The sequence below is a fragment of the Miscanthus floridulus genome, chromosome 17 (assembly GCF_019320115.1).
Source record: "Miscanthus floridulus cultivar M001 chromosome 17, ASM1932011v1, whole genome shotgun sequence".
Taxonomy (NCBI): Eukaryota; Viridiplantae; Streptophyta; class Magnoliopsida; order Poales; family Poaceae; genus Miscanthus; species Miscanthus floridulus.
This window is the reverse complement of record NC_089596.1, coordinates 82,533,208-82,545,719: the sequence shown is the minus strand read 5'-3', so window position 1 is coordinate 82,545,719 and position 12,512 is coordinate 82,533,208. Positions and strand designations below refer to the sequence as shown.

General features: G+C 44.6%; 1 protein-coding gene across 1 annotated transcript; it reads right to left on the bottom strand.

Moving 5' to 3' along the window:
- Positions 1 to 2,760: 2,760 nt before the first annotated feature.
- Positions 2,761 to 5,474, bottom strand: LOC136517118 (ubiquitin-conjugating enzyme E2 7-like). Its single transcript, XM_066510635.1, has 6 exons — positions 5,286 to 5,474; positions 5,083 to 5,185; positions 4,324 to 4,421; positions 4,141 to 4,241; positions 3,564 to 3,641; positions 2,761 to 3,159 (listed from the first exon to the last, which is right to left on the bottom strand). Exons 1-6 carry the CDS (start codon positions 5,335 to 5,337, stop codon positions 3,082 to 3,084), a joined length of 510 nt encoding a protein of 169 aa, XP_066366732.1. The 5' UTR covers positions 5,338 to 5,474; the 3' UTR covers positions 2,761 to 3,081.
- Between the last annotated feature and the right edge of the window lie 7,038 nt (positions 5,475 to 12,512).

The following is a 12,512-nucleotide window of genomic DNA, read 5'->3' as shown; positions in this document are numbered from 1 at the left end:
TACTTACATGCACGTTAATTCAACCAAGAGAAGACGTCTAAATTATAGGACCAAATAAAAAAAAGTGGTTACATCTTCTATACTAGAATGGGTGGAGTATTCGACTATTCTTTTTTCTTCTTCAGCTTCAACTCTTGTAGTGTTTGAACCCACAGGCAGATGCATGGAAAGTGAATGTTACAACCATATCTTAGACTCATTTGGCACCAAGTGCAAATTAGTCCAGGTGCAGGCATTTTGCTGGCTAATCAAAACCTCCGTGTTTTCCCCCCTAATCCACGTTGTCGTTGGAACGGAACCATCGGCCCCGTGGATGGATCCATGTTGCTGGAACTAATCATATCTCAGCTCATTTTCATATAAAGTAAGGTCACCAAAGTTCAAAGAAAAATTAGGAAAAAAAAATAGAGAACATGGAATCTACATAAATATTGCAAATCACGATAGATTTTGTGAGAAGTGTACCTCATATGTAGACCAGAATTCAAGCATCAACAACACTAGTTTTTTTTGTGTGTGTGTGTGACCATCAACAACACTAGTTGAACACAATAAAAAATAGATAAACTTTTGCAATTATAATTGCAGCTTCTGTCCTAAATAGCGGTACTTAATAATAGAACATACTCCTCTTTTTAAGACCCTAGATAATACACTCTATCAGTAATAGGCTAATAGCCACTGTTACATCACATCATTCATGAATCGTCGACACTGAAACGAATAGCTTTGGTTGCATTTGATGCATAACCTGAGATGAACTAATATTTCTACAACAATTGTGGTCATCGGGACATCTGCAATTACTATGAAGTAAGGATCAAGTTAGTCTCAGTATAGGAGCACAACTCCTAGTACTAGCCATACACAACAAAGACAACAAAGACAGCAGAAGCAATGTAGATGAAGCAAGACAAGAAACAAACATACCTGTGAAATTGTTTTCTTTAGCTAAATTTGTCGAATCTTACACCATTTGCAAGACATCTTATTTCCCATTTATTTTGCATTATTATTATAACGCTATCATAACAATTTTAATTTTTCCACTGTGCGAATCTATATCTATACCTAATATTAAAGAGCTAAAATTTCTTCCATATTTTTTGGTCTGGCCCATCCTTTCGGGCCAACCGTCCACCTCCTCTTTTAATCAACCACTGTCCCGCTCGCGTATGTCTTCGATCCCACCATGCTCATTTGAGCACCGCACGCATCGTCAATGTCGCCCTATTGCCATTTTTTTGCCTGCCCTCATCCTTTCATGCATGGCCCTAGCGGCGGTGCGGAGGCGGGTCAGGCGGCCCTATCCTGCTTGGTCCCTTCTCGTCTCCGCCCACTTGCTCCCCTCCTCTGCTCAGACACGCTCTCTCCTGTCCATCCTCCCTCGTCTGCGCACTCCAAAGTTCTAAATCAGGGCACCCGTGACTCTCCTTGCCGATCGTCTCTACCTGCTCTGTCCGTGCTCTCCATATAAATAAGCACCCCACACGTCCTCCAATCCAAATTCAGAACCCTATCTCAAGACCTATTTGTTGTGGGCAAGGTCACCTAGACGGTGGTTGCCATCATGGATTAGGTGGAGGCCAAGGAGAGAGCGGTGGCAAAGCCACAGAGGCAAAGAGGAAAGTGGATTCGTCCGAGATGGCAGTCAAGATGTCAACGGAGAAGACAGAGAGCTCGATGTTTTGAATCTCATCTCATGGGCAGTCAAGATGCCAACGGAGCTGACAAAGAGCTCGATGTTTTGAATCTCATCTCATGTTCAGAATGGGACGTTTCTGAACGTTCTGTATCTTGGATCCATTACTCCTAGCTATAAGCCTATTACTCTACTCTTCATGTAATGTTCTACTTGGGGAGCTATAACTCTACTCTTCTTTTAATGTTCTATTCTACTCGGGGAGCTAGAGGAGGCATGGATTTCCTAGAAGAATAACTATTGGTTAGCTATATAATTTGAGGTCGATGCTCTGATAACACAAGATACTATTGGAATATGTTCCTTTTAATGCGGTGTCATCCAAACAGAAGGTCTAAAGTTAGCTCTAAGCTTTAGTCCGTCTCACATTAGAGCTTTAGATCTCGAAACTGAGCTAAAGTACTATAAACTCATCTCACATTAGAGTTTTAGATCTTAAAACTAAGCTAAAGTGCTATAAAGTTTTTAGAGCTCTAAAGTTTAGAGAATACACATACCGTTCCTAATACTAGTCCTAGCCAGTGGAGGATCCGTGGTTTTGATTCATGGGATGAGATCCGACTTATTAGCCCAGCACAGTGGATAGAGCACATCCTGAACTTACCTACTCCCTCCGTTCCAAATTATAAGTCGATTTGACTCTTTTTTCATAGAATTTATTACTCCATCTGTCCTGTAATATAGTGCATTCTAGAAACTTTAAGACAAATTAAGAGAGAAAATAAAAGAAGCATATACCCTTGTTTTATTTCCTAATCAGACGCTATCATCAACTTGATTAATGGAGATTAGTTAATAAATAAAAAATATTTAATGCTAAACTAGTTTTTATCCTCTAAAATACATTATATTTGAGAATAAATTTTGAATGCTAAAATATACTGTATTACAGGACGAGGGAGTATGTATCTAGAGTTTTGGACATAACATGTCGAAATATGTTGCAAACGAATCTGAATAATATCCAACGAGGGAGTATACAAATATTAAAATTCTGAGTTGCTCAGGTACGCAGAGGGAATATTAAAATTCTGAGTTGCTCAGGTACGCAGAGGGAGTCTGATACCCAGCGAGGAAATGAGCTGAGACACATTTGGCAGCCATCACATCTTATGATGTTCACCATGAAAATTATGATTAGGTGGCAGCATGTTCAAAATATTCTTCGATATCGATCATTTCATGCCACACAGTACAATCGAATTTTTAGGATAAGCAACAGTCCCGAGTTTGTCTAAAGAGACCCAACACCACCATAGGAATGACACTGAGCTGAAAATATACAGGGGAAGAGCAAAAGAATGCTGGCACGAGGTAATTGGTTGTGAATTGCAGCACACCAGTTGCAGCACTCGTTCAACTCCCCATATGTTCCTCCTTCAGAGCATTTCCTGAGATCTGCGGACACATTGCCTTACCTTTTTCTTGAACTCATCCCGCTTTTCTCTCCAATCCTTCTGCAAGACAAATTCATGTACAACTTCAGAAACCAATGGTATCTGATAACAACATACATTTCAGTGTTTTACCCAATGCCAGAAAGTTCAGATATGGTGTGGCTTAGACTAAATGATTAGAAAACTTCAGAAGTACATAAAGTCAACTACCTTGACGATAGCAGAAGCGCTATGTGCTAATCAAAGAGAAAATGATCACAATAAATATTTAACGGGTGAATAAGCAAATAATTACTCAAGTAATGTATTTCAAAGGACCCAATACTGTATTTAACTATTTATCCATCAGCAAAACTGACTAATGCAATTGCAAAGCCGATAAGTGACCACTTTTAACGTTGTGTGTGTGAGAGAGAGAGAGAGAGAGAGAGAGAGAGAGAGAGAGTAATGCCATGTGCACTTACAGCAGCTTCAATATTCGCTGGAGACTCGTCGTTCGGACTAGAGAGCATTGAAATGATGCTCAGAACTATACTTTCAACCTGCATTTATGAAAGCACAATAAATTAGCGAAGGCAACATGCACATTGACTAATTTCTACTGATGTAAACAAAAGGTATGGGCTAGGGTATACATCAACAAAAAATTCAGTCATATAGTATTTTAGCTACTGTGTGTGTGTGAGAGAAAGAGACGCGCACGTGCAGAGTCAAACAGTGACATACACTCACACAGAAACAAACCCACACACAGACATACCACAGTATGCACGAATAATTGTATAAGGCCCTGTTTGGTTCCCAGGATTGAGAGGAATTGGAAAGTGATTTAATAATAAAATGGGAAGCACTGTCTAGATATTGGTTTCAGTTCATGGGATCCAAACAGGCCCTAAGAGTTAAACGTAAATAGTATTAGCTGCCCCCCTCGGGGTCTCTGTAAACAAACAAACAATTGTTGCTTTCTTAAAAGCAGAGACCTAGTCTCCCTTAAATAAAAAAACAAACAAACATTTACGTGCCCTAAACAAGAAGGCCCACCGTGTGCACTGGTGTCCATCGTTCGCTTGCAAGCTCATAACCATTGGGATCTTCGCCAGGTGGATGAAGAATTGAAATGCAAACACGTCCATCAGGATAAACTGAGAATTCAATATAAAAATTGTCAGAACTTTGACATGATCAAATATTAGACATGAATATCAGTTAGATTGCGAAGCTTACCATTCGGATGCCACATCTCAGAAGTAAATCTTACTGATGGCGGGCTGTTGGGATAGTTCTGGGGGAAGGTCATTATTGCATTGAAGTAGCCTCCATCACTGCAAAAGTAAAATGTTGACCCTCTTAATTTCATGAAAAACCAGGAAAAATGAAGTGAGATTTTCAAGGTGCTGTTATATTGGATAAGATCACAAAAATTTACTGCAAGTTGGTTGGACATTTGCAAGGAAATAAACTATTAATGCAGGTGGGTAGGACATTTGCAAGAAAACAAACTACAACTGCAAGTGGGTGGGGTATTTGAATCTACCTTCAACATACAGCTAAGTAGTACAACAGATCGATACAAACGTACAAGACACAGACCAAACTCAGAAGCGGTGTGACCACGCGCAAGTGATACAGATCAGCATCAAGACACAGAATCCGCTTGGTTACACCATAGTTCATCAATAAGGGCTGTGGATCAACATCACAACACAGAATTCTGATGTACAAATAGAGACCACGCAATCGGGACTGCAGGCAGACACACAAATTATATAGAATTGGCATCAAAATGCAGAATCGGCTCCATGACACCACAATTCATCAATATATGGGTTGCAGATCGACATCACAGCACGGAATTCCTACAGTATGCACCATGCAAATCAAACAATCTGAACCTGAACTGACTATGCGCACCCATCAAGCATGCAATCTATATCCCAAGAACAATAGTGCAGTGATTATAAGGCAGGCAAAATTCGAACTTACTATAGGGTGTCAGGCGGGCCGATGATGGTGACCTGCCACTCGAAGACGCTGCTATCGTCTACAAGCCCCGCCGAGAACCCATCCACGGGGTTCTTCGCAAGATCTGTGACAAGCAACAAAGAACGTTCGAGAGATCAGGAGCCGATCGCGGCAAATCGGGGCGAAAAAGGAAAGGGAGAACAGGAGGCCGTTCGGATCCGTACCCTTGAGCTGCTTCTGGAGCAGGAGGCTCGCCTGGCTAGCGGTGCCCTCCATGGCAAGGAAGCAGCGATCCTCGACCGGATCGGGGCTAGGGTTTTGGCGATGGGAAGTGGTTCGCCGCCCCCCGGAGGAGCTGCTTTATTTCTGGGGGCGAGAGCAGCTACGGAATCGAGAGGAACAGGTAGAAGGCAACAGGCTGGAGGATTTCTAAACCCTTTACACAAAATAGCTTTATCGGTGAAGTCAAAGCCGGTGAAGAAAAGAAAAAAACTGGTTTTTTTCTGACTTCTAGTTTATTTTAATCCAGACTTATAAAACGGCTTCACGCTACCATGTCTAGATTTACACAAAATAGATAAAGCTGAAGCCGACATAAGCCGTGCCAAAAAGGCCCTAAGAAGCCTGAGAGAGGATTCCGGGTTAGTAAATGATGGCAACCGGATTAGTTTCTACGGCTAAAACATCATGTATTTTTAGTTGTCACTAGTTAGTGCCCGTGCGTTGCTACGAGATAAATAACAATTTATATTAAAAATATACGGATCGCACAATAAGACAACGATACTGTAAAAATTAAATACCATGTTAAAGTGACATTTAATTCAAAAGGCAAAGTTTATGAATTTAACACAGTCACGGAGTGCGCGGCGTCGCAGGCTCACAAACTCTACTTTATAGACCTTTCCGTGATGCGGCTAAGATAATATTTTATATTGGTAGAAAGAAATCTCCGATATTCATTTCTTTGTATATTTTGCGCCTACGACGCCGCGCACTCCGTGACTATGTTAAATTTATAAACTTTGTTTTTTTTGGATTAAATATCACTTTAACGTTGGTATTTAATTTAACAGTATTGTTATCTTATCGTGCGATCCTTATGTTTTTAGTATAAATTGTTAGTTATCCCGTAGCAACACACGGGCACGCTACCTGAAACAATAAGCGAGGACGATGGAACACGTAAGCGTGAAACCAAATAAAATGAGAAAAAAGTTATCCCTTTTGCAAATGCAAAGAGAGAAAGTAATTAAATGTAGGCAGATTTGGCAAGGTTCTCAGAAATGCAAAGATGTTCCTTTTGTCTTAATTCTCTTTCCTTCTGTGTTAATTCTCTTTTCTTTTGCTCGTTGCCATGTATGCCGGTGCATGTAAACATGCAATATGTATATGGATAGCACAATAATTTTTTATTTCCTATTTTGCTGTGATTCCTCTATCACATGACATGCAATATTCAATCAAGAAGAATTATGCATACGGGAGATGTCGTGGGATCGCAGGCGTTGGCAGACGGACGAATCAAAACAAATATCGCACAAAAAATATCCACACTTTGTTCTTTTTAGTTGTAGAAGATTAGTACAAAAGATTTAGTTGTTCCGTAGCAACACACGGGCACACTACCTAAAACAGCAAGCGAGGGCGATGGAACATGTGAGCGTGAAACCAAATGAAAGGAGAAAAAACTGTCTTTTTTGTAAATACAAAGAGGGAAAGTAATTAAATATAGGCAGATTTGGTAAGGTTCTCAGAAATGCAAATAGATTCCTTTTGTCTTAATTCTCTTTCCTTCTATGTTAATTCTCTTTCCTTTTGCTCATTGACATGTATGCTGGTGCATGCAAACATGTAATGTGTATATGGATAGTATAATAATTTTTTACTTCCTATTTTATCATGATTCCTCTATCACATGACATGCAATATTTAATCAAAGAGAATTATGTATGCGGGAGATGTCGTGGGATCGCAGGCGTGGGCAGACGGACGAATCAAAACAAATGTCGCACAAAAAATGTCCACACTTTGTTCTTTTTAGTTGTAGGAGATTAGTATAAAAGATTTAGTTGTCCCATAGCAACGCACGGGCACGCTACCTAAAACAACAAACGAGGGCGATGGAACACATGAGCGTGAAACCAAACGAAAAGAAAAAAAGTTATCCTTTTTGCAAATACAAAGATGGTAAGTAATTAAATATAGGCAGATTTGGCAAGGTTCTCAGAAATGTAAAGAGGTTTCTTTTGTCTTAATTCTCTTTCCTTTTATGTTAATTCTATTTCCTTTTGCTCGTTGCCATGTATGCTGGTGCATGCAAATATGTAATTGGTATATGGATAGCACAATAATTTTCTACTTCCTATTTTGCCATGATTCCTCTATCACATGATAGACTATATTCAATTAAGGAGAATTATGCATGCGGGAGATATCGTGGGATCGCAGGCGTGGATAGACAGACGAACCAAAACAAATGTAGCACAAAAAAATATCCATACTTTGTTCTTTTTAGTTGTAGGAGATTAGTAATTTCCTCACAAAGAAACTTACTTACCATTATTAATTTTGGAGCCCTACAACAAATAATAAGTTTTTGGTGTATTTGTTCAATTTCCTTTTCATACTAGCAAATCGAAATATCTTAGGTTGCGATTGGATGTTGATATTTAGCCCTGGAATCTGGATTTGGCATTGGTACCAGCAAATACCTATTGTTTGGACGGCTTTGGTACTAGGGAACGAAATCAAGCGCCAATGCCACAAAAATATCCCACCAGTCTTGCGCGAGCCCACCCACGATCCGGCTCCGTATTCACCTGAATCGGCTTTTTCCCCTCCCCCGCGCGTACCTCTTCGTCTCCGCACCCACAGAAAACAAAATGCTCCCGCCTGCTAAGGGGAACGAGCGGGAGGTGACCCCAGGAGGCCACTACCGCCGCCGCAGGTACCCTCTCTCAGTCACCTCCCCACCTTCCTGTCGACAGAATATCATCGGCAGTCCTTTGAGGGGTATCCCACGAAAGTAGATTGATCGGCACCGGTACGCATAATTAAGAACAAGAAGGCAACAAAGACACAAGAGTTAGACAGGTTCAGGCCATCAGCACGACGTAATACCCTACTCCCGTGGTCTGTTGGTTTGTATTATCTATCGTATAAAATTGCATGTGTTTTGAGGGGGGGTCCCTGCCCGCCTTATATAGTCTAGGGGGCAGGGTTACAAGTTGGTTAGATCTAGGAGATAACCGATAAGTAATAACAGATTACAGGAATCATGGGATCGAACGTATTCTAACAGATCTCATAGCATCTTTAGGATATCACCCTTGATGCCTTACGGTACACGCCGAGCAGTGCCGTGCACCGTAGGTCTTTGTCTTATGGACTGGACCGCCCCTAGCAGCGTATCCCATGTCGTACCCCCCATAGCTAGTCCCCGAGCGCCTTGTTTCCGCTGTACAACGCCGTCTTGAGCTTGTCCAAGCAGGTGTAAACAAAGCCAAGCAGTCAGACTCATAGTCCGACCACTCTAATAAGTCACCGAGCAGTTGTGGACCGTCGCCGAGCAGAGTATCCTAAGTAAGGCTTGCCAGAAGGATGTAAGGAGCTCAAGTTTAAAATTGAAAATTTTCTCGTTGTGAACCAAGTGTGCCCACTTAGAGTCCGACCATGAGAAAGGGAGATAATCTTCTTCAACTTCAGGAGGCACGGAGTCTTCTAGATTAAAGAAAACACACTCACCGCAAGGTGAAGTGTGCCCACTTAGTCCCCGAGCCTGGTAGTAGGTGACGTAGTCATGTGATGCCAGGGTCTAGAAAGTAGAAGAAAGGCAGAAGACCAGCTGAGTAGGCAACTAGTCCCTAGGCTAAGCCCTAAAATGAAAAGCGCATATTCACCGCAAGGTGAAGTATGCCCACTTAGTCCCTGAGCCTGATAGTAGGTAACGTGGTCATATGGTGCTAGGGTCAGAAACAATAGTAACCAGAAGAAGTCCCTAGTGTGGTGAGAGACCGAGTCATAATGATGACGTAGTCCCCGAGCCACAAGTGGAAATCTCGAATAAGTCAAGAAGTACCGATTACTCAAATCATGGAGAAAAAAACCAGAGTAATGGATGTACAATAGAAAGTACTGAGCCTTGATGGTATTGTGGAGAAGTCAGCGAATATTCGGTGTGTAGTACCAAGTTGCATCAAAGAATGGGCGATATGGGCCGTAGTTGCATGAAAGCCCAGATTACGGCCCACCACGCCGCTTTGGGGAATTCGGAAGGGAGCAAATCAATATGGTGTGGTTTCCCAAAAACACTTGAATGCAAAAAGTGGGTACAATTTCTTTATAACTGCATCGCTGCACTCCGCGCTCCCACCTTTGCGACTTTGCCACTTCATCTTCCTCTTTAGCCTCGCGCTCCGCCGCTAGGGCTAAAAAGCTTGCGAAAAAAGGCCAGTTTCGATCCAGATCTGAGGGATGGCGCCGAAGAGGAGAGGTGGTAACCCAAAGAAGGTCACCATCGGGGCGAGCCGTGACAACGAATGGGTGCTGTCACTCATGGGGGAGACAGAGCTTAACGAGATGGTGGAGGCGGGCGTTCTTCCTGACCGTATCACCACCGGATGGCGTCCGGACGACGGTGAACCCTATCCGATGCCACACACCGATGAGCTTGTTGTGTTTGAAGATTATTTCTAGTGTGGATTAGGACTTTCGGTACATCCTTTCTTGCTGGATCTGTTGGAGTATTGGTGTTGGGTTTATAAACCCGGGGTCTCTCATAGATCGGCCTCCCAACAAAGGTTTGGCCCAAGTAGACAAGCGCACAACTCATGGGCCGGCCTAAGTACCTAAATGATAGGCCAAAGGGGCGATCGAATCTCTGACCAGGAGGCCTGGCTGAGGAAGAATAGCGCTCGCTTTTCGATTCTGCCCACCTCTTCGACTGGAGCACTCGCTTCGGTCTCCAGCCCACCTTCGGATGGCCTCTCCGACCAGAAGGCGTGGCTAAAGCACTACTTCCGACTCTGACCCATGTCTCCGACTAGGGATGTGCTAAACCCCTGCTCATGGATCTTCTCCGACTGGCATGATCAGAGCCGACTAGGATCATCCGACCGGGGACGCCCGCTCTAAAATCAGAAATAAAAAAGTAGGAGAGCAAAGGGGGGAAAGAACACGAAGTAAAGAAAGAGGAGCATACCAGTTTGGACACCATCGAGGCATTGAGAGGTATGGGCTTGCCATTGACCTTCTCTTTGGGCTTCAGCTACAGCACCTAGTCGAGGTGACTCCAGACCTCGCCATCCGACAGCTCCTCTAGCGACGCACAATCAGGGTCCGATGGGCCGCCGTACCTCTACATTGGTCGTGACCACTCCGCCAACAGAGCAACCCGGTGGTGGTAGAGGTGTGGAACACCCGCACCCCATCAAGGCCATGCCGCACGAGGTTCCGGAGCTCCTCATCAATGATCTTCACCTTCTTCTTCTCTCGATGGGAATAGCCCCATGACCAACTATCCTGCTTCTCTGGCCTCCCGCCGGTGAACGCTGGAAATGATGCCTCTGTTGGATTCCTGATATAAAACCACTCCCCGTGCCACCCCTGGTTGGAGTCATAGGGGATGTACATGGGATACGAGCCTCCCACGCTCAGTTTCCTCTATAGGGCGACACCCCCCACCATTGCGACCTCAGGTGGATTCCCCACCGGCAAAGCTCACCCAAAGAATAGCCACCGGAAGAAGTCCGTGTGTGGGTCCATCCCGAGGAAGGCCTCGTAGACGGTGACAAAGCCAGCGATGTGTAGCACCCCCATCGAATTGAGGTATTGCAGCTCTAGACCCCACTCATTGAGGAGTCCACGCAGGAACCAGTGTGCGGGGTATCCCAACCTGCGCTCATGGAAGGCGAGAAAGAAAACCACCTCACTAGGCCAAGGTTGCGGAAACTCCTCCCTCCCGAGAACCCTCTAGTGCGCCACCTCCTTCAGCGGTAGAAACCCCTTCACGGCAAAAGCCTTCAACACTGACTCCCTCATAGTGGATGACCTCCAGTCCAACATCTCGCTCCGGGTTCGTGAAAGGATTTGTGAGTTTTTTCCTCTCCCTTGCTCTCTCACTTTTCTTTCCTAGGAACCGCCGTGGCTCTCAAAGACGCTCTCGACAAGAAGGAAAATGAGACGAGGCGACAGATGGGGAATAGGTGAAAGAATGGGGCAAAGACCTTCTCCCTTCTCCTACTTAAGGAAAAGGGCACAACAGTTGGGGAAGGCGTGTCGATCGGGAAAGTCAAAACGACAGAGCAAACTCTTTCCCATTTAATCTAGATGGGACGCACCCTAACCGATGAGACGCGTCCTGCCCGACAGAACGATGCCTGATCAGACAGGACGTGGCCTGGGCATGGCCCACCACTACCGCACGCCAACCACTACCGCACGCCAGACACAAGAACCAAAGTGCCACCACACACGGGTAGCTCTCCGCATCCCCAGGCGGGACTTAGAAAACCCCAAAACAGGATCTCCGCCAGGGGAGACCATCGGGTTTCCTAAGGTCAATTGAATGACTCAAGATAACACCAAGAGATAGGTAAGGAGTGAAGGGATGCCCCATGTAGGCCATGTCGACTTTGTCATAAACGACGAGCACAGGTCCTAGATGGACATTTCCGATTGGAGCTCTTCAAACCCCATCACTCGAGTCATCAAGGTAACACTACTGACCCCCGCTATTTCCTTATAATCATTTCATACATCCATACACACATTCATTCCATACGTCCATGCCCCTCGGATGATTTGGGCCCTGAACCACCCTGGGGCTTAGGAACTAAGCCATCGCACATGCAGCGAAATGAATCACAACGCTCCGTGTTGCGTTATGAAGCGGCAGTTGCCTCATTCGACATGAGCAACGACCGACCGGGGTTCGAAGGCTGGCCCATGGAGGGCTTAAGGCCGCCCCATGTCAAACAGAGCTAGGGGAGAAAACACAGATGAGCCCCGTGTAGCCCTCGCCCAGTCTGTCCCAAAGCAGACAGGGTCATCTCAACCTTCTTATTCGATCCTAAACCTCTACCAAGCCCACAGAATCTCCATCGAGGGGAGGCCATCAGGCCATCTGGGTCAGTCTCTAGAATGACCTAGGCACCTATCGGGTTATAGGTAAAGGAGCAGTGGAATGTCATAAGAGGGCTATGCCAACCTCATCATGAACGACGGACCTAGATTCCACTCGATCAATACCCATTAGCGAGCTCACCGAGCGCGTCACTCGAGCCCGAGCGATCGGGACAAGGGACAAAACTTAGCCCTTCTGGTTGTGAGAAATCGAGGATGGGGTAATGCACACAACTCAAAACCAACCCCTACCAAAAGCCCAACAGGGCTCGGGGGCTCAAGGCACACCAAAAATCTAGGTTTGCGACCCCAAACACACCCCATCC